Source organism: Micropterus salmoides, unplaced genomic scaffold, assembly GCF_014851395.1.
Source record: "Micropterus salmoides isolate LMB-PRFRI ecotype aquatic unplaced genomic scaffold, ASM1485139v1 Ms_hic_scaffold_12, whole genome shotgun sequence".
NCBI classification, from domain to species: Eukaryota; Metazoa; Chordata; class Actinopteri; order Centrarchiformes; family Centrarchidae; genus Micropterus; species Micropterus salmoides.
In genome coordinates, this window is record NW_024040263.1 from 13,004,508 (window position 1) to 13,029,930 (window position 25,423).

A 25,423-nucleotide genomic window follows, 5' to 3' on the forward strand; every position below is an offset into this window, starting at 1 on the left:
TCAACAGCGTACATGCTGACATGTTTCAAGGTGTTGTCTTCAGACTGGATCTGAAGACAAGGAACTGTGGTTACACGCTGTATGATCAGAAGCCAAGTGAGTCCCCAGGATGGAGGCCAGAGGCCGATGGAGGCCAGAGGCCGATGAAATTACCTTGTACTGCTTTCTTCTCAGGTGTCTATAGATGAGTCATACTCAGTACATGAATCCTGTGTTACACATCCAGGGCAGAAAGGCATTTTCTTTAACTAGCTGAATATCCCTCACTGTAGAGAGGTTTGGTTTTCTCAGAAACATCCTTTTTATTTGATTTCTCAGAACTGGTCACAGTTTATGAACCAACACCTCCATCTAGTGTCGGTAACGGTGAGTTGCATGTGGGAGCTGTAACTATCTTCCAATAATATAAATTCTAAACATTTAAGTAATAAATTACAAATCACCATAATGTTTTCACCAGAGAGAAACATTTCACTTTTGGTGCTCTGAAATAACCACAGCACAAAACATAGCTTTACATTTTTATAAGACTTATAAAAAAGAAAAAACATAACACAATAACCAAGGCATGTCATACATTGTGTTTTTTCTTTCTTTCTCTGAGGAGTATTTACAGACAGACTTATGTACAGATAGCAATAACTCAGAAATGGAAAAAGCTACATATAGTCTAGCAGAAACAACCAGTTAGCATAATGATAATATATTTGTTATGTACAATGTAACTGGCAAGGCTAGAGCAAGAAAGAACATAAAGACTCTGCCGAAGGTTTAAATAACTTCAAGTATCTGTCTTGAGGTTTCATGGAGGTTTTAGTCCGATGGACGCAGATTTCCAGCAACGCTGAAGAGAAACCAAAAATCTGGTCGAGCTGCAAACCGTGTAGTGTGGCTGGGAAAGGACAGGAGGAGCTCTAGCCGAAAAAAAACACAGACAATGCAACAAGCAAGGCGACACAGAACTATCACTTCTCTGATAAATGCCCACTTTTTTTAGAAACTTAAACACAACCAAGGGAAATCTCTCCACATATAAAGTGATATCCAGCTTAGTGGCCTATAGCACCTTGTTTACTACTTTGAATAACAAATGTGCAACAGGCTGAAAAAGAAAAAAAAACAATAGGAAACGAGAACATACAGTTCTTCGGGAGGGGTGTCAAAGGATACTCATATTTCTGAACTTTGTGGTTTAACTAGACATCTTAGGTATACAAAAGTAATTTCACAACATTCTGAGGCCATTTAATTGTCTTACCTATGAAACCCTCAACTCCCACTCTGGAAAATTATCTCCATCGTAGTGCTGGGATTCATTTTTATTTAAAAAAAAAAACCTCATGGGAACTGTAAAACAGTAACTCATTCATCATCTCGTACCTTACATGTAAATTAAGGTCCAAATATAATGAAACCAAGGTCAGAATTGCACAGTCAGCTGCATGAAAAGAAGAACTAGCTTGTTTGAGGAAGGATCTGGCTATTCTTGTATGTTAGCAGTAGTTAGGCCTACTCTAATTATATAACCATTATTAAGGAAAGTGTGGCCCAAACACAGGCCATTTGTCCTATTAACGTCTCCAAGTGCATAAAACACTAATGCTACTTCACAACGTTTATATAACAACACTGTAGGGCTCAACTGCCTCCCTTGTTTACATTTCAGTTTAGTGAATCCATTTGAAAGGAGAGGGAAAAAAAGTCCATGTACAACACAACACAGGCTGCGGCCAGTGCCATGGTCTCTGAAGTCCCCACGAGGCATGTCTCAAACGGCACCTGTCCAAGTGCACTGCTTTTGACAAAACTTGCACTGTAACCCTTAAATCAGGAGCACCATGAAGACGCTAGTGTCATTTTTAAGACCTTTTATAGTAGAGCAGTGAAAAAGGTTAATTCAAATTTCTGTTCTTGTGTGGCTCAAAATGAAAATGCCATCAGGTGTCAAATTAGGAAACATGTCAAATACAAACCACACTACCAGAGAAGTAGAGTGAAATTTAGGACCGTCCTCTCAAAATTAGTGCATGGGCAGCAGGGTACCATTTGAGATTCTGCTCTGATCAGCTGCACCATATCAGTCAACCCCGTTCCCCCCCCTCCTCCAGCCTCTTTGTTCCATCACTCCCTTTCTCCCTCCCCCGCACACTTCCCCCTCTCAGCAGACAGTGAGGGGCTGGGGCTCACTTTCACGCCGCTGGTTTTTCTTCAGCAGCTGAATGCGATTGTGGCAGTAGAACTTGATGGCTCGCCAGTCGCGGTGGTTGCTGACCAGCAGCGGGCACTGCTGCAGGCAGCGTTCGCAGTCGGCCTTTGCGGGGACTCGGAGCTCGGTGATGTTTTGGGTCAGGTGCTCCTCTACAGCCGCACGCTCCGCCTCCGACCAGGGGCGCTTCAGGACGCCTCGCTTTCCTACAAGGAAGGAGAGACAATGTATGTGTGTTTTAACAGCTCCTATCATTCAGCATGACGGCAGTGGAAGCTCCATTTGACCCCCTCACCACCACTCACACTCGGAAAAACCAAACAACCACAAAGACAGAGACAACTTTTCACTCTGAACACAAGAGAGTGCACATGACATGTTGTAAATACAGTCACAGAACTATAATCCAGCCCTTTTGCAACAAATTGCCTTCAAATAGGGTTGTTTTTTTCTAAAACCTGGGCATATTTGTTGTCTGTTCTTTTTTCGTTCCTTTGCGTTACAATACATACAATTTTGAGACATGGAGGAAACTTACAGCTAGGGCTGGGCAATACATCCAAAAATGTTATCACAATAAAAACATTTCATATCATTTGATATATCAATAATTATCACGATAAATGTCATAATCATTATTTCTTTTTAGTTTAAAGGCTGATTTTTCCTGAGTAAAAGTCAATTGTGGTTAAAATTTTCTTTCTGGTGAGAACAAACGCTTGATGCCAAACAGTGGATCACTTCACAAAACCGAGGTAGAACATTCAGAACTATTCTGATCAAATCTTTTTTTTTTAAAAGATTAGTAAATCTTTTTTCAATCCCTTTTTTCTCAACAAAATAAATATTTTAATAGAAAAATTAAGTGCTAATTAGTTTGAGATTCAAATGAATAAAATCAAACATTCATTGACGATATATTGAACATTTATTATATTGTTATTGAGGAAAATTATATTGCGATAATTATCATTATCCCTACTTACAGCGTCCATTTCTTTGTTGCTATTTGCCTGTTTTTTTAACAGACATGTTGTGTCTCAACCCCCACCCCAACTAATTCACAATTTTCATTTTAAGGCAGAAAATGTTCCATACATGCGTCATGGTTTTGGCAGTCATATTCAAACCCCGAACTTCAGATTATTGTACACTCCGCCTTCTCGTCAGAAAGCACTGATTGCTTATAATATCATTAATAGATCTAGTGATGGGAATGTCTTCCAATGCTGACATTTAAATGACAATATACTGTCTGATGAAGAATCTCATGAATCTAGGCCAATTAGATCTAGGTCATTTTCAATCAACTAGAAAGTCATTAGCATTCCTCCCTTTACTTATGTTTATATCCTTTTCTTTTTAATTTATCGGATTTAAACTGAAACAGTTAGACAATGAATCAATTAGTCAATCACAGAAAATTAATTGATAATCGATTTGTCATTGTAGTAAAGTAAAATTGTTAGTTAAAAGTTGGTTCCAGCTTCTAAATAGGGAATTTTTGCTGTTTTTCCTTCTATGATGGTAAACTGAATGTCTTTGGTTTTTTCTGCTGCTCAGACAAAAGAAAAAACATTTTAAGATTGTGATGAGAGTATTCTCTGACAATGTATAGACCAGACAATTTATCAGGTAATTGAAAAGAAATGAATCAGCAGATTTATTGATGATGAAAATAATAGTTGCAGCCCCAAATTTTACATTTTCAATTAATTTGAAATTGAACTCACTGTGTATATATATGAAACGTCTGGACTGTTTTTCATTATAAGCAGTGCATCCTGACCATGAGAACATTTGTAAATCAACCAGCATGATGGAACAGGGGGGACTGCAGCAACACATTTCATTAATCATGATCTTTGGTTACTTTAACTGGGAAATTCTGAACTTGAGACTTTTGTTTCTGTTACATGTGTTCAACTGCGTTTGCATTGCGTTTGACCAGTGACCATGTGCTGGTACACTTTGTGTTTCACCTGTAAATACTTGTAGCCTGACTGACAAATAGCTTGAACTACCAATCCTCTCCTTTCTTTTTTCACGTCATAACAGCATTTTTGTTTTCCCATTATTATTTATTCATTTTTTTATTGTTGTTTTTCTTTTTTTTTTCATTTTCATTGTTTGTTTGTGTTTTTTTGACTTCTGTGTTTTTTTGAAATGCTTTTTTATCTCACCTGCACAATTTTATTTATTTATCTTCCTCCCTTTTGTTAAATTGTGCAATTACACTTGTACTTGAAACCCAAACAAACCTGATTTGGGCTGACCTGAGCCTCTCCTGCGGTTTGCGGGTGGAGGTGGGGGTGGAGGAGGTGGAGGGGGTGGCTGTGTGTTCTTGAGCTTCTTGGGTCGCCCCACCCGCCCGTTGTTCTTGCCCTTCCTAACATACAGCAGGGTAGGTGTGGGGATCGGAGCAGGAACAGGAGCGGGCACCTCGGGTTTCTCCTTCACTTGCTCCCCTTCAGACTCTCCCTCTGAGTATGAGTCTGCAGAGTTTCCTGACATAACTGTAAAGACGGAAGGAATGGAAAGGGTACAGAGAAAGAGGAGGCAAGAATGAGAGGATAGAAAGAGCAGAAATTTGAAGGGAGGGACGATACACCTCGTCCTGGACAACAGAAAAAGACACCAGTTCCACTCATTCATTCAGCCATCCATCCATCTCACCGTCCAGTTCCAGGCAGATGTGGTTCAGGCTCATTCCTCTGAACAGCACTCCATCTCTCTCTCCACAAAGCACCACTCGGCCCACTCTGCCCATCAGGCCTGGGTCTTGGCCAATTCCGGCACAGTTCTGTGTCACATGGTACTCCCTCTCCAGGAAGTGCTCCAGCCTCTCTACAGCGCTGCCTCCAGGCTGCCCGGGCTCCTCTCCTTCTCCCAGTAGCAGCAGCTGGGTCAGTATGGCAACCTGCCGGCGAACCCTGGTCTGCGTCAGGGCACGGGGATTGCGGGTACCGCTTGAGCGGGCCAGACTACGGAGGAGGTCAGTACCTCGCAGCGGTGTGGCAGGGGAGTGGTATGGCCTGGCGAAGACATACGGGTTTGCGGGGTCAACCCCCACGTCCTGCCGTGTCTGCAGGAGGAGCTCCAGGCAGGGCTCGCAGTGGGGGGGGAGGATGAGGGGCTGGACTCGTCCACGTTTACCCTGGACCCCAACTCTAGGGAGGTGAGGAAGCACCAGGCGCTCAAAGGGGGACAGGGAGGCCTCCAACGGGGTGAGAGCTGGAGGGGCGCCAGGGGGGACCGGAACGGGGCACTGGGGAGTGACGCGAGCACGATATTCAGCGATGGACAGCTTGGAGACCTCGCACTCGCGTCGGCGGTTGTACAGGATGAGGAGAGCCAGGCTGGAGTGGCAAAGAAGGCGCCAGGCCTCGGCTGACTGGAGCTGCCGAGACAGGGACAAGAATGCGGAGTGCTGCAGCCGACGAAGGTACAGCACCAGAGAGGACAAGGATGAGAGGAGGGGCAGCAAGTGGTGACGCCCCGAACCACTGAAAAGAGAGAGAGGGTGAGATATGAGTTAATTTATTCATTTTAATAGTATTAGTTTCAATAGCCTTAAAAACGGCAGGTATTAGGCATGAACTTTGATTAATCGATAATGAATATAATCATTTGTTGCAGCTCTAATCTCAAAGGAAAAGTCCTCAAGTTACCTCAGCAAGTCCTTTTCCTTATCCTCTGTCCCACTTTCATCTTCCACCTCCAACACTCCATTCTCCTCCTCCTCTTCCTCCTCCTCCTCCTCCTCTTCCTCTTCTTTTGGTGGTTCCATCTCTTTGGCCAGCTTGCTGCTGAAGGACTGAGGGCACACCACCTCAACATCCTCCTCCTCTTTGGGCCTCTTCACCTCCACTACCTCCACATCTTCCTCATCCTCGTCCTCCTCATCCTCTTCCACCTCGTCCTGTCTTTCTTTCTTCAGCCTCCTCATCGCTCCCTTCCTGGACTGCGTCACAGCCACAGGGGGTGGGCTCCTCTTTAGGACGGACACCGGCACTGCGCTCTGTCCTCGCGGAGGAGTCAGCACAGGGGAGGAGGAGTTTCTCCCAGAGGAGGCAGGGGATTGGTTAGCAGCTGTGAGAGTGGGCGGAGACATGGAGAGGTCCTGGGCGCCACTCTGCGGGAGATCTGAACTGCGGCTCTGTCCCGCGGCTTGTGGCGCCTTTGAGTGCTGTGGAGTGTGTGCGTGAGCTGTGGCAGGGTTTGTGTTCTGTGCCTGCAGGCGGGGCATCTGTGTGTAACGCTCCACCAGGGCAGAGCACACTTCTGGTTGGTGGGCATGGTGTTTATCTAAGTGGCGGCCCAGAGAGCGGAAGTGGCGTCCGCAGTACTCGCAGGTTTGGCGCATGGAGTCTATGGACACTCCTCCTCTGGGGACATTTATGTTGACGTTGCTTGTGGTGGAGCCCAGCGGAGCCGGAGCTTTGAACACAGGCTTAGCTGAAGAGGAGGAGGAAGATGAGCAGGGAGGGGAGGACTGCGCTGGAGGGTGGGATAAGGGAAGTGGACGGTTGTGATGAGGAACGCTGGCGGGGGAGCCCAGCGGCCGCCCAGGTGGGGTCCGATGTGGGATCTTTTTCTTTGAAGGTGTGCCACGCCGTTTCTTGCGGCGGCGTAGTGCGCGCCCGCGTGGGCTGCCGTTGTCCTCATCTCCGGCGTCTGAGTCACTGGCATCGGAGTGGGAGATGGGGGAGGAGGAGGGAGAGAGGGACCATGAGGGGGTGACGTACTCCTGCTGCTGCTGCTGCTGCTGCTGCTGCCGCTGCTGTGTTGTCAGAGAGAGAGGCTCATCCTCCTGGAAGTGAGAGACAGTGACAGAGTGGAGAAAAAAAAACATATCACCTGCTGTCCATTTTTTTGCAGTATTAACACAATGTTAAAAAATGTGAACAGGTTTGAGAGTTGTTGAAGTTTTGACACATTCAAATAAGTTTTTGTTTTAACAAGTAACCTAATAGATTATATTTTAAATATATACATTTCCTTTTTTGTGACTTTTTACAAACCTGCATTTTTCCTGTATTCTACATTTGTTTGAGCAAAGTTTATATCAAATAAGAAAATAAGTATTATAAGACCGTAAGGCTCAATAGCACTGGTCTAATAAGATGCACAGTCAGGAGGAGAGTCATTACATGTTAAAGAAATAAGCAGAAGGTGAGCATCACTGGCAAGAGAATCAACAGTGAATGGTCTGCACACAAGCTATAAGTAATTGCTGTATTGTTCCCCATTCAGACCACTGACCACAGTGTGTGGCAGGAGGCAGAGACAATAAGCAGCAAAATGACACTAAGCATAAGCAGCATGGTTCGACGTAAAAAGTTATGTCGGGCAAGATGATTGGCCATTGCTGGAGGAGAATGGAGTGATATTGGTGTGAGATGAAAGTGGGACTGAGGATTTGCCAGTTGCTCAGTCTACATCGGAAGTCAGCCGCCTTGCTGCCTAGGTTATACAACTACTCCAAAGGCAACATTGTAACTGTTGGGTGTCTTTTTCTACACAACACAGAGCACATCAATGGAAGGAGGCCCAGTGGGGAAAAAATGCTGTTTTACTTTAAGCAGTTAAAATTGGTGAGGACTTATGTCATTACTACACATACCAAAAAAACTTTGCAGAGGAAGGGGTAGGGAGGCTTGATGATAATCAAGTGTTGTCCAGTCAGTTGCCATCTTGCAGGCACAGCAGTACATCACAACCACAGTAACATTTGCTCACTGTTGTGAGGCAACAACACGCACCGTAGAGCAGAATTAGATATCAGATGCAGTGCTTGTATTTACTGTATGTAATCAAAATAGAAGTCTCTCGTACAGGGAAGGTTCTGTCGGTGTTAGTTTTTTGATTTTCTTTTTCTTGGGAAAATAAACGTCTTTAATACCACTGTTTTGTCACTACAAACTCTGCTGTGTGACTTAACAAATCCACAGAAGTTTCATTTAAATTCTAGTGAGGATCACAAAGTTTCCCAAGAAACCAAATGTCAGGTTGACTTTTGGAGAAATTGTGTCATAAACCTGAAATAATTATCTTTTTTGGCCACAGCAATGACTCGATTATTACATTATAAAACTGATGTGACAAACTTGTGAACAAACAGTTATTTACACACCCAACAGTTATGGAGTAACATCATCAACATTTCTGGCCACCTGGTGAATTTAAGTTCAATACTCTAATATTTGTCTCTTCAGCTGCAAAATGCTCCACTATGTTCACGAGCTAGTCTCTAAATGTGTCTGTCTGCTGTTGAGCAGGTAGTGTACAAGTATTTTGTTAGGTTTTTTTTTAGAGCTTTTTCACTGAAAACAGCTGCCTGCTGCAACACAAAATAACCCTATAAGAGGGAAGATAGTGAACCAAAACAGTGACAGTGAAGTTGAGGGCCAGAAAAATAAACAATGAGCTGAAACTTGCTATAAAGCTCTGTAAATCCAAGAGGAGCTGCAGATAATTCATCACTATGAGCGACCCCTTTTCACATCACACATTGCCATTTCATACATTGTACAACATAAAAACACTGATTATAGCTGCTTTTTGTCATGTGCATGTTATCTTAAAAATTTCCATCTCATAGTGCAAGTCTCAGGTTTCAATATTTCAATCTGTATAAACATTATATGAAACAAGCTGATAAAAGGTCAGAGAGTGAAACTGGATGTTAATGAGTTAAGACTTATCCAAATGTTAAGTGATTTTTATATTTGCATAGACATTTCATTCAAACTTTTTGAAACCTTACTTTGTAAAGTAACAAGTTAATTTTAAGGAGAAATTAGTGTGTGAGGCAGGTTACATTAAAGATGAGGTATTATTCTCGTTTTCAGGATCAAAATCCTATTTAGGGGTTGTACCAGAACAGGTTTACATAGTTTAATTTTAAAAATACACCTTTTTTTCCCCCCATACTGCACATTGCTGCAGCTCATCTTTTCACCCTGTGTTGAAGGCTTCGTTTTAGCTATGGAGTGATACATCTTGTCTTTAAATGATCTCTATTGGGAGTTGCACATGCGCAGTTCCTAGTTAAGGACTACTAGCCAATCAGAAGCAGAGAAGGGTGGGTCAGCGAGAAGCCAGTAAACAGCTTCGGTTCAGCTGTACATGTACATGCCGACCAGCAGTTCAGAGTACTGTTTTCTGTGGGAGATAGGAACTCCCTTTGGGGTGGAATTTGGGATTTTTCACTTTGCAAACCTATTGCATGCACAAAAAAGGTATAACTCAATAAAGGAGAGGGAAAGGCCAAAAAGCATAATACCACCTCTTTAAATTTGGCAAGTGGTGTGAAATTTCAAATAAAAGAGTCTGCATACTTTTAGGGAACAGGGGCGTTTCTCTTACCTTTTTGATATTGTTGTTATTCTCTGTGTCAGAGTTACACTCGTGTTGCGCCGGAGACACAGTACCACGGAAACCCTGTGGGACGCAGAGCAGTCACATTATTAATTTTTGACACCACAATCAGCCTGAGCTGTCACTCAGAGAGCAGGAGGACACCCCTCCACAGATGGTCATAAAAGCAGAGGATGATTAGGACTTTAGATCTCCTACTAATACACATGGGTTTATCAATCAGGCTGGGCTACTAAGCACAGAACAAATCAATCCGCCAATAATAGAAACCTAAAAAGATCTGAACTTTATCTCAGCCAAATTTCAGATATTAAAATGTGGCTCTGAAGGAACAGTGGTCCCACTTAAACCTCTGATGTCAATTTTTCAATTTTGTCAATTTAATTTCCTTAAATGGATTCTGGTATCATTTTGTTGAGTAAATTGATCCAATCTAATGAGTTCCATTAAAGGAACAGATGACAGGTAATAACCATGGTTATTGTTGCTAAAGCACTATAGGTAGCGAGAAATTGGGTTTTGGTTCAGGTTAGGTTAAGAATTAAGATTTGAAATAAACTAATAGACAAGCAAGCATGAGCAGCTCTGCCCAATCAAGACATAATGTCCTGTAGCTGCATTGAGTTCCTGTCTATTGATGCTACTGTTGGTGGAGAGAGACTGATGTATTTTCCTTTTTTACAACAAACTTCTTCCTGAGTGACTGTTTAACATCAGTGTATAATGAGTCCAGCATGAAGCCTTTGCCCTTCTGGATTGCTGACAATATTTTCTCCAACCATCAGGACATTGTGAGGTTGTCTATATTTGACAATTTATCTGAAAGAACAACTAAATGCAAGACACATTACCAAATACCAAGTTTAATGGTGTAAAACTGATTGGGAGGTAATAAACGTCCTAAAACGTGATCACAATACCACAAACATACTGTATGGATCTGTCGTTCAAGGCACTGACCAGGTTCTCTCCCCACTCTGTAAGGCTGTAATCCACAGTGATCTCCTCCCCCTTGGTGATGTCCCGGATGGCGATAACGACCAGCCGCACCTGGCTGCCACAGTGGACCTCTCGGATGCGGCAGTTAGGGGAGGGAGGGAAGGAGCTGGCTGTTGGGGCTGGAGCAGAGGCTGTCGGGGCAGCCGGAGCTGTGGAGGCGGGGGTCAGTGAAGGGGCCTGAGCTGAAGTCGCAGCGGCTGGGGCCGGGGCAGGGGCAGGGGCAGGGACTGGTGTTGGGGTTGGGGCAGAGGAAGCAGCAGGAGCTGGAGCTGGTGTAGAGGCCGAGCAGGAGCTGGTCTTGGGTCCGGAGGGGGCTTTGCCATGAGCCTGCTCTGGTGTACCGCTGGGAGGTGAAGGGGGTGGGGGATTGAAAGTTAAATTCACTACCTTTATCAGACAACATGTGCTGTTGGCCTGTCTCTTATTCTGTCCTAATACAATTCGCTTGAACTAGAAAGACATGCTGTGCATTTTTTAGTATCTCAACTATTAGTTTATTAACAGAAAATTAATCAACAATATTTTTTTTACAGTTCACTGTTTAAATCATTTATCAAGCAAAAATGGCAAACATTTACTGACTCCAGCTTGTTGAGTGTTTGCTGCTATTCTTTCATTGTGTGAAAATAGCTGTTTTTTTAGCAGTAGAAAAGCAATTTGATGACTTCACCTTGTTTTCTGGAAAATTATAACAATCGACTTAACGAGTGATCAGATATCCAGATAAACAATTGTCAAATTAAACGATGATGAAAATAATCGTTAGTTGCAGCCCTAGTTTTCTGTTTTGTCATATTGTAATTGATCTGTTTCAGTGTGAGTACGTATGTTGAGGGCTCATATGTCAGATGTAGGGTTAAAGGTAAATACTGGTTTCAGTGATCCAGCTTTGCATTTATTTTATGATTTAGCTGTGAGTGTGTCTGTAATAGCGGTTTTTCAATCAAGGTATTTAAACACTGGTGACATAATTGCAATTATGATGTTTCCTCATTGTATTCATGCATTCATCTAGCTGTAATATTCATTTATTTGCTGTAGGGATCCACTGCAGCTGAATGAGTGTAAATCAAACAAACATTAAAAATCCACACTTATAAACTCATGCCAGTGCTTCAGGGTAGTGATTCTCAATCTTTGTCCTCTGAGTGCTGCTGATTTTCCATCCTACTCGCTAGTCTACTACATTCCTCTGACATAAATCAGCCTGATAATATGGCTAAAATGAAAACCAACAGGGTTGCCGTGTCCTGAGGACCGGAACTCAGAAGTGCTGCTCTCAGACAAAGCTGTCCTGGAGTGCTGAGTTAAGATCAGCAACCATTCATCATTTTTTAACTCTAAAAGCTGAGCGAATGAAGTAGCCTTTAGACAGGCCTGCAGGAACGGTCCAACCTTTTATTAGTCTGCACTGATACCTGTACAAAATATTTAACATCATGCAAACATCAACAAAATAAATGTGTATATATATTTTATCCTACCAATCAATAGAACCACACAAATGTATGCTCACCAGCTGTGAGGAGCAGGCTCTGTGTTGTAGAAAGGCCCGTCCAGTGTGGGCCGTTTATTCTCTGCTGCTTCCTTACGATCACCTGAGAGCACAGCGTCAGTATAAAAGGATTACATACAAGTATGCAGGGACACACACACACACACACACACACACACACACACACACACACACACAGGTCATCACCCCATCTCCTGGAGCACATACACAGGTGCACATTGCAGCACATACATAGACAAGCCCACACACACACACACACACACACACAAAAGTAGGTCACACTCACTTGCACACGATCCACCCCCATACCAATCACACAGATTCGCATGCACATACCGCACACAAAACATGTACAAAGACACACACACACACACACACAGTTGATGGAAGTGAGAATATGGCGTGCAGATATAAGACACACACACACACCTGGGCTGAAGCTGTGTTCAGGCACGCTCTCCTCCTCAGTGTGTGTAACAAAGACTTTCACGGGTGTCCCTTTCCTTTTCCTTCCACAGCCGCGCCTGCATGGAATATACACACACACACACACACACACACACATGCAATTATCATTTAATCAATGAGCCTACTGGCCAAATTTGACATCAGTCAGGTCAGAGAGTGATCAATAAGTTGATCGGCACCTAATGGATCAATACAAACTGCGTTTAGCCCTTTCATATAAGCAAATGAAATACATAACAAAAACAGCAGCACAGGAACAAAGACACAGCAACTAGATAATGATTAACTAAACTTTTTCAGCTCAAGACCCAAAAGAGAAATCTGGTATCTCTCTGGGACCCATATTTACAAAAATACATGTGCAAACTACGGATAAAGGGCAAAACAAACCATGTATATAAAATGTCTATTCTCCTTTCTGTGTTTCACCCTTTTCTCTACTCTCATTTTCTTATCCCTTCCAATCATCACCAACATGTCTTTTGACATGACCTGAATTTAATGAGAAGTATGTGGCTGGTCGAAGTTCTCAACCAGTTGCTTTACTCTGGGCTCAGTTTTTTAAAGTGCTGTTCTGAGGTCATGCTGAGAATTTAGCCTGTTTCTGAATTGGTTATTCAGGTATGCTAGAGTTGGAAAGCCAGATTCACACAAGTATGTTGTGCCAAGTTGAATCAACACATCTTGAAGAATTCTTCTTTGCAAAGAAAAAAAATGTTTGGACTTTTACGATACAGTGAATGTTTCCTTGGTGATACCTGTCCAATTTATTGATTTTAAAACCCTCATTACTGAGCACTTTCCCACATATTACACATTGAAGCATCTCCTCTCCATTCTGAATTGCTTTGGTTAAGCCAACTGGTCCTTGTACTTTATTTAGACATCACAGGATTGACAGTGACAGATCACAGACTACAAACATGAAAATCCTGTATGAATGTGGACAGACGATCAGGTTAGGAAGAAGAAAGAGAAAAAACCTTACACAGCATCTGAGCTGAACAGACAAGTGTAGCAAAAAAGAGTATTCATTCACATATTTACATATTGTAACATCGTTAAGAATTTTACTGACCAAATAAAAATGGACCTGTGACCCATTTTGGGTCCCGACCCTAAGTTTGGGAAACATGGATCTGAACTGATTTTTACTGTGTGTGACTGAACATGACAAAAAATCCAGATTCTAGTTTGTGGTTTTAAGTTTAGACAAACTGCACTGATTGACCAGGAGGAAAAGAGTTCAGTCCAATCCCAGCAAAACTTCCTGCAAAGAAATTCTTGAACATTCCGTCTCTGAAACTTTGCCATCTTTCCTCACCACACACCACGTTCATAAATTAAAGAGAGCTCAGGGCATAAGTGCACTTGAATGTTCATTAAATGCCTGAGATTTTTTTTAATTTAGCAGCTAAAAAATGCCCCCAGTAATTAGGAATAACCTCTCTTGCATTTCAACCTACCAGTGTTCACATTTATTTTACTGAGCTGTCAAATATTCCCATGTCAGTGTGAATACTGTCCCCTGAGGACAAATATTTCCAGTGCATTTTTAACCCTTAACCCTAAAAATCCCTTTTTAAACATCAATGTGACTATGAACGCAGCCTGAACCAGGAGAAAATATTGTCACAGAGCCCAAAAGAAAAGAATAAATGACCTCACACAAACTATAACAACAAAAAAATATACAGTAACAAATTTTGCATATAAATAGGGTTAGGGATTTTTTTAATTTGGAGATACTCTTGCTGATAGGATAACAACGTATTAGAGTACATTTAACTTAATACATTTACATTTAAGAAACCAAATTTCAGAAATGTCCAAATATCAAGCAGCCACACAAGAACTACATAAACTGCATTCTAAAATTGTTAATTGTTGTGACTTAAATCAGAAACCCACACAGCAGACATTAACTTTCCGTACTGTACTGAGGTTCAAAACAAAGCCCTACATATAAATCTCAACGACTGAGGAATAGGAAAATTAACTGGTCAACCCAGCATGATATGACAGTTATGTGAACCTGTAGCCTCTGAATAATGACCACACTGACCATAGTAAGGTTCTGCAATCAAGTTAGTGTTTGTAGTTGTGTGCTCTGACCTCTGGATCACCACTAAAGAGTGTGCCATTAACCCAGGGAGCTTGAAAACAGCCACCTGTGTGAGCCCAGAATGGCCAGGCGAGATTATCGTCTTCAGACTAAATCCGTGCCAGAACTGCCTCGCTCAGAAGAGCCAAATTGATCCGGGCCTCTGACGATTCTGGGCTAGTTCTGTTACCACAGATCTCAATATTGTTTTCCGTCAGTCTATTTTTTACTCACATGACATTGGAGGCTCTTTAAAAAACTAGGCCATTGGAAGATCGTGCCTTGGATTTTGAGGTGTTCATTACTGTCTGTGTGTGTGTGCGTGTTTGCATGCAGACAAGAGAGAGAGAGAGAAAGAGAAGAAAAAAAACAGAGGAGAAGAAGAAAGGAAAGAAGAAAAAAAAAGGGACAGGAGAGAAAAAAGTGAAGCAGCAGAAAACAGACACAGGGAGAAAAATAGGAAAAAGGAGCAAAAGAGGAAAAAAACAGACTGAGAGAGAACAGAGAGAGGGAGAGATACTCATTCAGCAGAGATATCAACCAGACCCACTGTCTTTGTATTGATCCACTCCACTCCCATCTGGACTCGTGATACTTGCGCATGAGTGTGTGGCTGCATTTGTGCTCACACATGTACAGACTTTTTTTCTCCCCCCCTCCACCCTCTTGAAAAGCTTTCCTCTGCACCAAGCACACAAATCTTGGCTTCAAGAAACATAACCAAAAATCAAACATGATAATTACCAAGAAATGGTGAGAAACCTTTAGTGTTCTATGCACACAATCAAGTGTGAGAAAATATCTACTTTGAAATATATCACCGCGCTGTTGCTGGCCATACAAATGATAATTGGCTTTGAAAAATCTTGAAAAACCTTTGCCACATAACTTCACTGACTGTTAACATATAAACGCTCCAATGGATGTTACAACAACTTCCTCAATCCACTGAAAGGTTTTACTCCATACAGCTGCACTGAATTGTGGTGTTTTACATATCACAAAATTGTAAACATCACATTACCACACAGTGGCCCCACTGTCATGATTGCACATTGATAACATCCTCTGTGGCCACCTACCGCCTTCAACACACACTCAACTATGTCACAACACACGGCTTTGCTTTTGATTACAATACTGCTTTACTTTTAGGTCTGTGTACTTCAACATAGGGCAATAAATCAATGTAATAATAAAGGAACCATTGCATTAAGGATGATAAGAACACTTTACTTCACTTTATGTAAATATGCCACGATATAGCAGGGGAATGCAAAATGACATATAAAATAATCAAGATGGCTGACTTTAGAAATAGTACTTTGACAGTGTCCACTAGCTTTTTGCCCACAGAGCTTTCAAATACAATTATATGACATACTCTGGTAACGAGACGACTACTGAGCCATCTCCATCCACTGATTAAGACCATGGAATGGCAGTTGAAAACTCCAGAAAAGGCCTGGTAAGTAGAACTTCAAACTAAACTCGTCACGTGTGTAAAACAAAAAACGTGCAAGTTTGATTGGAATTGTTAATTAGAATTAATCGTGCAGATTTTATAAAATAAAATGACATGACAAAACTCCAGGGAAAGGCAATGGGCCATTATATTTCCTTATTAGCCAGACCAACAAAGGCCTGTAAAAAAAATTTATAATAATAATAATAACAACAACATCAGAGTCAACTGTAGAACAAAGCTTCAACAGTTGTTCATGCCTACAAACATGCTCACACAGACAGGCTTAGCAGACAGTCCTGAGCAACACCGACAGGTCACCGGCTTTTCCCCAGAAAAACACAGATTTCCTCAGAGTTTATATTTTGCTGGATTATTTTGGGTCGTCTGAGTGTGTGTCTGTGTATTCAGTTCTGGTTCAGCGAGTTTCTGGGAACTTTCATGCCAACCAAATCTGTCTCACCTCCACTTCTTCAGCGAGCTGACCCCTCAATCTCTCCCTCCATTCCTGTCTCACCCTTTTGATCGATTCCCTCATTCTTCTCTCCCTTCTTCACTCCAACTAAAACACACACACACACACACACACACACACACACACACACCCCTCCCGCCAAGCCACATGCATGCACAAATACACAAACAAGTCCATACTCCAGATACACATATGCGTGAGCACACATACAGACACATATACACACACAGCTCAAAGAGTCCACATGTGCACACACACACACACACACACCCCTCCCCCTATCTGGCCCACATGCAAACACACACACGTACACACAGGCACGCAAACAGGCTCTCACTCACTCTCACACACACACACACACACACACACACACACACACACACCCCTCCCTCTCAGGCTTACAGGCACGCAAACACACTCACTCACTCACACACATACACGCAGAGTACACACAAATATCCTCTCTCTGTAGCCAAGCTCACATGCACGCACCCCCCCCCCCCCCCCCCCAAAGCTTACATGTGCACACACACACATAGGAAAGCTTGCTCAAGCGCGTACACACTCTCTCTCTCACCAGTGCTCACATAACCAAACCCACAGTCTCATGTTCCATCTCTGACACACACACACTTTTTCCCCTCTCTCACACACACACAATGGCAACCACGCACGCATACAATCTGCACATTACAGATTCTCAGACACATACATATCTTCTACAATATATTCTCTCCTCTACTGTACTGCACACACACACACGTTCCATCAAACATATTATTCTTCCTCAGTCCCTGACGAGCAAATATTACGTGTGCTTGCAGATACAAACACACACACACACACACACAACCTCTTGTCACGCAACTGTTTCTACTACATCCGTTTAGATTACACACAATCAGTCACTCACACACACACACACACGGCACACATGCACAAACTCACTCAATAAGCCTCACGTACACTCTGTCCTTCATGCAGAACATTCTAACACACACATCCACACAGAGAATCCTCAATAATAAAACAGATACAAACACAACCCCCCCCCCACGTATACCATACCATACCACCCACACGCAGTACACACAAAAATACTTTTCCTTTGAGCATGCGTGCACACACACACACACACGCACACAAACACACACACTGTCCTTTCCTCTTTCATAAACAAAGTAGATGCATAAACACTCTCTCCTTCCCTCTGTATGACACACACAAACACACTGCCCTTGTCTAGGAGCCACACACACAGACACACATATACACAAGTACACACACACAAACCTTGTGTCTGTCTCCCCCTTGACACACACCCCTCCCTCTCTTACTGACTGCAGAATAAACACACACACAAACACACTATACAGACAGACATACACACACCTCTCCTTCCAGAACAAATACACAAACACAGAAAAGACACACACACACACAAAGAAACACACACACAGCATATGCACTAGCTACCAAACCTTCTTTTTCAGTTTCCAAGACACACACACACACACACACACACTCTCACCCTCCCCTTCTGTTTCAAAAGCCTGCACACGCAAGTGTATGCACACACACACACACACACCCCCTCACACACTCCCTTCTCTTTTCCTTTCTTACTCTCTGTTAAACACACACACACACACACACACACACACTCACTCTGTGCTCTCTCTATCTATCTCTCTGCAACACACACCCTCCATCTTCTGTTGCTCTCTCTTCTCTGCAAGACACATACAGTTACACACACAACCTTCCCTTCTCTGTTCGTCACAAAGACACACACACACACACACACCTCTCAGTTTCTTAAAGACAGACACACACCCTTTCCTTTACCACTTTCTGCATTGTTTCTACAGTACTATCTCTCACACTCAAAAAAATAATGTCTTCACTTTTCAGACAACACACACACACAATTAACACAATCCAAAACATCACACACACACGCTCTCTTTACCAATCATGCATTTGATTATTATCCCCTTTAAAAACACACTGAAACCCACACACCACTTGGTTACACATAAACACAGTCCTTCATGCTCACACACAGACACACACCTCCCATCCCTCTCACTCACTCACATGCACACACAAACAAACACATTCCCTCCCCCACTCTCCTAACACACACATATGCGCAAACACACTCTCCCCTCCCCTTCCCTGTGCCTCTAACACACTTCCCCTCTATCTCTCTCTCTCTCTCACACACACACACTTTTTATATGCTCCTTCTCACGTACATACACACTCACACACACGTCCTTCACAGTCTCTCACAATCATTTCTCCCTCTCTTCTGCCACACAGTAAACACACCTTTATTCCCCACTTTTTCCACACACACTATTAGTTTCTCTTTTTCTGTTTCACTCTCTCTCTCTCACACACACATACACTCGCAAAAACAATAACAGGCATGCGTGCAAACACACACACACTCTGAAAAACACATTTAAAAACACATTTTCCCTTCTCTCAAACACACCCTGCACATACACACTTACTCATTCTCTCAACCAAACACAACCTCACAGAACCACACACACACACACACTCACTCACTCAATACTACACACACATACACACACACACACTCCTGTTCTCTTTGTCACACACTCCTTACACACTGAGCTCCCCCTCCCTCTCCCCATCTCTCACACACACACTCAGTGTCTGTCTCTGTCACGCACACACTCTCTCCCCCTCCCATCCCTCACACACACACATACACACACTCCCTCCTCCTTCCTCTGCTCTAGCACACACACACACACACACATGCAGACACACTCACACATACACACCACTCCCCCTCCCTCTCTCTCTCTCTCACACACACACACACACACACACACACACAGAGCTGCTCCTTTCTCTCTCACGCTCTCTCCCCCTCCCTGTGTGTGTGCCTTTCTCTCCCACTCTCACACAACCACACATACACACATACGCGCGCTCACTACACACAAACGCGAGCGCGCACTTACACAGAGAGAGAGACACACACAGGGAAGCTCTGACAGTACATTAATTCCAACATTTGTATAACTTTGTGAAATGATACAGTTGCATTATGAGTTATGATCCTGAAAACTTTTGTTATTTACAGTTTAAGACACAACACGTTGTTATTAAACTCCAGCTTTTTGGGTTTACCTGGAAAAAAGTAGCAAATTCGAGATAGGTGAAATGACTTTGTTGTTGAGATAGTGTGTATTTGTTGAATTTGCATTACCCTGCCACTCAAACACACACATTTAATAGGTGAATTAAATGTCAGACGCGCGCGCACATGTACACGGACGCAAACTCGCGCACGCGCACACACACCTCTTTGGAGCTGCTTTGTAAGGTGGAATTATGTTCAAAAAACAAGCTCGCATGAGACAAACAGGCGACTTCTAACATCATTTCTTTCAGCTGGACTATAGCTCACTGATAAACTTGAAAAGTAACGTTTGTTTACAACTTTAGATCACCAAAAACACCCTCACACATACATGCGCGCACACACCCACCGGAGTCTCACTGTCATTGGGGAGGAAAACACTATAATGAAACAGTTTTTCACTACTGTATATGTCATGATTAATTGACTCCCTCACCCTCGCAGTGGCGGTGCCGGTTTGATGCCTTCTCCGTCGCTGTCCAGGCTCTGTGTCTCCCGGTAGTCGAAGAGCGAGCGTACGGTCTCCGCCATGTTCACGCCAGCAATCGCTGATCTTCCACCGCCGTACCGTTCAGCCTCTCTCGCTCTTCTCTCCAGCAGCTCAACTGGCTCACACCAAGGTTATTCCAGCCGCTCCCACCGCGGCAGAGCGGGGGGTTGCGCGGCGCGCGCCAGGCAACAAAATAGCCTGTAATGTAGCTATAGAATCGTTTCAATCAGCCAAACCGGACTATGGTTTGATTTTCAAACAGTAGAATTAAGTAACCGCATTGTGGGAGGTAAACATCAACTTGTAGGTCACTTTTAATAAATAATTTGATGCTGGCCACCCCTGCAGAGGAATGGACGCGCTCACCAAGCAGATGAAGAAAAAAAGTGGACCATTTCTAAGAGTGAGTAGCTTGCTAACTGAAAGAAGAAATGATGAGAATAAAGTGGCGACGGAGGAGAAATATTCAGATCGAGTTTGTCTTTCAGACAGAATAACATGATGGAAAACATTCTCTAGCACAGTATTTACACACCCATATGCACACCTTATTGTATCAACAGGTTAACTCAACCCCCATCCACATTTTGTGTGATTTGTGTATCATTACATGAGTCTTTTGTTGTTTCCTCTCTACTCTCTACTTCATAAAATCTGTATCGGTGAGCATAGACAAACTGTTCTTGTACAGATCTCCCAATTAACATTAAGATGCATCAAAATATGCTACTATTTTATTTATTTGTTTCTATGATCTGAAATAGTCTACAGTAGTATTAGCAGTGATGCATTAGTGACAATGGCAAACGATAACCTGTGCTTATATACATTTTATTTATCAGTTTGTCAACTGTCAAAATACCTTGACTTTATTGGGCTATTCAACTGACCTTTTAGTTGGTGGGTACAAAAGTCACTTCAAGGGTAACACATTGCAAAGGTCTCAGCAATGTGGCACCTACATTTGCTAACTGCATACATTGCACATGAGCTGTATCATCTTTTTGGCTATTAATTATTATTCAACAACCTTAAAAAAAGATAAATCTGATTTTTGAAAATAGAAAGTGCCAGGCCACCTCATCACATTATCTTTAACAATACCATCCATCAACACCTTATTGAAGACCAAATTATTTTTGTATTGATATTGGCAGGTTTAATTAAGCACATTTTTGCATTTTTGCAACATACTATACAGAATTAGTAAATGGTATATCAATTTGAATCACAGGTCAGAAAGGGTCTCAAAAGGGAATTGGTGAGGATTTAAAAATACCGGTTAATTAATAGGGTATGTGTCTAAAAAAAAGGGAAGAATAAAGCTTGTGCTGGACAGACACACATGCCTTACATTGGGTTTGCTAATGAAATCACACCGGAAGGCAGGCTATAGTAATGCCGATGAGCCACTTCCTTTACGTCTAATTTACACACATTTTATGCTGCAAGACTTTGATTTGTGAACTAAGTTATAAGGACGAAAAAATCAGAGGGTAATAATATTATAATATGATATAGCCTAAAAGCAATTTTATTTTGCATAATACTTCAAGTTAATCATGATTCACTATGGTACCTCTGGAACTGAAGAGGAAAGAATATGTTCTAATGACACTATATATGTATATAAATTAAATACTTCTAATTTCATGGAAAATCTAGAGAGCATCACTATCCTATTACAGCATCAGTCATTTGTTTCAGTGTGCAAAACCCTAACAAATTCCTCCATGCCCAGTTGTTCGACCTACTCATGTGCCAGAATTGCCAAATTTTTCTTTCGCTCATGTAACATGGAGTGGGGGGACACGAGACAAAGTCAAACCCTTGTAGGTGTTTGCAAGTGGCGGAGAGGTCTGCAACAACAGAGATGAACTTCTTTTCCCACATGACTTTTGCAACAAGAATTTCATTACCGTGAACTTCTGCAGGGGACTCAACATGGAAACATCCTGTTGGTCTCCATCTCTACAATGGCTCTGTCCAAAATATTGAGAAGAGCTCTCTGGCTAGGAGTCATAGAGTCTTGAACATGGCAGACAGTGGACAGAACAAAACTACCTGTGAGCTGTATTGCTCATTGTCCTCATTCTTGTAACTGCTAGAGCAGGGTCGTCTATGTCAAAATTGCCCACTGACTCATCATCTCTCATCTCCCTCATAGCATGCAAAGATGCACTGACTACTTGCCCAGAACAGCACAGGTCAAGAGAATGAGCCTGTGTTTGCAGGCTTTAAGGCACCAAGCACTTTAGGAATAGTCATGTTTCAAAGAAATGATGCTTCCTCAACATCATCAACAGACCTGATGCCTCTGTGCAGACATCCACAGCTGCTGCACTGTCCTCTGAAACATCTAAAAGGATACTGATAATAGCATCCGGATTCTCAATAAGGCACTTGGTCACTTCATGGTGACTCATGTGGGAGCATTGACAGATGATTTCATCTGCACAGTAGCCTGAGTCAGAAATATGTTGAAGAATTTGGGTGGTCATAAATTCTGCTTAGATCAAGCAGACCAGAGTTCTGTAATCGTACTGACAAACATAATTGAAAGACTTTCCACATTGCATCTGTCTCTAGTTGCATCTGTCTCATTTTTAATGCTAAACCTGCATGATCTGCATTGTTATATTTATTTTTGTAATACTGAATTTCCCATTGTGTCAGTTAATTTATTTGGGATGTTTTTGGATGTGTATATTGCATTTTAGGAATACTTTTGATAGTTTCATTAAATTTAACTAGTTTTAGAAAGAGACATGCAGAGAAATCCTGTTAATCAAGTGGGCTTTCCAGACTGCCACAAAGAGGAAGCTCACTGACTGCAAAGACCTTCAATACTTCTCTACAGTGCTTTTAATTTAGCACTTGTTTTTTCTATCTGAGTGGGCCCTAGGAGGTTACAACACCAGGCAACAGCATTTTTTAAATGGCAGCGACTTTCTCCATAACAATTTCCCAATTATTAAATCCAAAGAAACCAAAGATCAAAGAAAGATGGCAGTGTTGCTATTTATGTGAAATCAAAATTTCCTGTCTGGGTAGTTTTTTCTGAATCAATCTGCAAACAATTGGAATTTCTGGCAGTAAATATTGACATTGTTAAGGGCCTCAGTATAACTGTTGTTGGGTGTTATAGATCTCCATCTGCCCCAAGTTATATGTTACAGTCTCTGATGTAACTTTTAACTCGATTAAATTATAGCAAAACTAGACAGTGCAATTTCTGGAGAAATTGCGGTGTGAATGCTGGCTGTTGAAGGCTAATGCTAAACTGGATTGCTAAACTTCATGCAACTTCTCATTTCAGCCTCTCTCTTAAACAAGCAGTAGATGCTCCTGTCTCTTTAAACCCCCCCCCAAAAAGCCCACTGCGTTTGATTAGGAGTTGCCAGTTGTTATTGAGGCTGCAGGCAAATTACCATATATGGAAAACCAGCTCTGTATGACATCATTAAGAGTCAAGACTAGAGCTTTGGCCATTTAACATGAACATCTGACAATGAAACATTTTACATAAGACAGAAAATATAAGAAGCCTGACAAGTCTCCTTTAATGTGTGTGTGTGTGTGTGTGTGTGTGTGTGTGTGTGTGTGTGTGTGTGCGTGCACAGTTATGCATAACAGACAGTTATGCATACATGTGTTCTCCAATGCAGTAAAGCTTAAAGCTCCATGTTTTGAGGGCTCTGTGTGTGCGTGTGTGTGTGTGTGTGTGTGTGTGTGTGTGTGTGTGTGTGTGTGTGTGTGTGTGTGTGTGTGTGTGTGTGTGTGTATGCTGTGTCTCAGTGTATTAATGTGTGTGTGTATGTGTTCAGTGAAGAGGACACAGACAGGTGTTCAAAAAATAGCTTAACTTCAGTCCACCAATCCGAACAGAGGACCTAGTCCTTTGATCTTTGATCAGCTAATTTACGTCACCAAGGTAACCAGCTCTACAACAGAGACACATAGGAATATCCCTCTGAAATTATCAAAATCTTTGCCTCAAACAAACCTCTCCAGAAACTATAGGTCGTATGGACGAAATGACTTGAACGGGAGCGGCAGAAGGCATTTGTGAACAATATGATGTATTTTTTGTTTAGATAAAGTTGAAAAAAGTGACCAAAAAACTGGTACGTTCTGCTCTGGTGAAGGAGAACTTACAATGGCAGCCAATGGAGAATTTTCTGTCACTCTTGTCCTTTTGAAGGACACAGAGACAAATCTATAACTCCGAGGGATTTAAAAAGCCCATGTGAGGAACCACAACAAAATGTACTACGTTTCTGGTGTAAAATTATGCATGAAGAGTTAAAATTGTGGTCAAGCCAGCAAGACAATTTCACAAGCCTGCTACACTGTAGTGATGATGTCACCCACTCTTAACTCACGCAATACACACCCATTATAAACTCAGAAAAGAGCTCAAGAAAGCATAAAACTTCGACAGCGAGTACATCATTAATAGATTAACTTCTTGTGACCAATTTACAGTTTAAATCAAGTCTGTAGCTGAAAGTATGCTGAACTGGTGAGATTTCAAAGTGGAGTAGGTATGAGGAGGATTTCGACAGTCTCTCCATTCACTTACAATGGAAGAATATTTTGGAAAGTATTCAAGGTATCAATGACAAAAGTAAGAGCACCCCATTCCTCATTGAACCGGACAACTTGGAGTTTGAACGGAGTTTCTACGTCAAAAGCTGTGGGACTAGTTAGCGGACAAAAAAACGTGACGGAAGAATAATACGAATTAACTAGACTTAGTGGTTGAATAGTAAGAATCTGAATCTGAATAGTAAGTGAGATGGACTGTGAGACAGAGAGACAGGTGGACTTTAAGACTGTGAGACGGACTGTGAGACAGAGAGACAGGTGGACTATAAGACTGTGAGATGGACTGTGAGACAGAGAGACAGGTGGACTATAAGACTGTGAGATGGACTGTGAGACAGAGAGACAGGTGGACTGTGAGACTGTGAGATGGACTGTGAGACTGTGAGATGGACTGTGAGACAGAGACACAGGTGGACTATAAGACTGTGAGACGGACTGTGAGACAGAGAGACAGGTGGACTATAAGACTGTGAGACGGACTGTGAGACAGAGAGACAGGTGGACTATAAGACTGTG

General features: G+C 42.3%; 1 protein-coding gene across 2 annotated transcripts; it reads right to left on the minus strand.

Moving 5' to 3' along the window:
- Positions 1 to 509: 509 nt before the first annotated feature.
- On the minus strand, positions 510 to 20,409 carry si:dkey-117m1.4 (serine/arginine repetitive matrix protein 1). Of its 2 annotated transcripts, none has more exons than XM_038713428.1 (9): positions 20,243 to 20,409; positions 12,534 to 12,628; positions 12,105 to 12,186; positions 10,550 to 10,931; positions 9,578 to 9,652; positions 5,878 to 7,019; positions 4,883 to 5,712; positions 4,483 to 4,722; positions 510 to 2,412 (listed from the first exon to the last, which is right to left on the minus strand). In XM_038713428.1, the coding sequence occupies exons 1-9, from the start codon at positions 20,335 to 20,337 to the stop codon at positions 2,159 to 2,161; spliced, it is 3,195 nt and encodes a 1,064-aa protein (XP_038569356.1). In that variant the 5' UTR covers positions 20,338 to 20,409; the 3' UTR covers positions 510 to 2,158. The 2 variants fall into 2 exon arrangements, with proteins under 2 accessions (XP_038569356.1, XP_038569355.1); XM_038713427.1 differs by having other exon boundaries at positions 4,468 to 4,722; positions 20,243 to 20,408.
- Positions 20,410 to 25,423: the final 5,014 nt, after the last annotated feature.

What these genes read in the sequence shown, in the direction of transcription:
- si:dkey-117m1.4 (XM_038713427.1), bottom strand. Translation starts at nt 20,337, where the DNA reads ATGGCGGAGACCGTACGCTCGCTCTTCGACTACCGGGAGACACAGAGC. An exon ending in CCGGCACCGCCACTGCGAGG is followed by an intron (nt 12,629 to 20,242) that starts GTGAGGGAGTCA and finishes TATTCCATGCAG; the next exon opens with GCGCGGCTGTGGAAGGAAAA. An exon ending in CAGAGTGGGGAGAGAACCTG is followed by an intron (nt 9,653 to 10,549) that starts GTCAGTGCCTTG and finishes TGCGTCCCACAG; the next exon opens with GGTTTCCGTGGTACTGTGTC.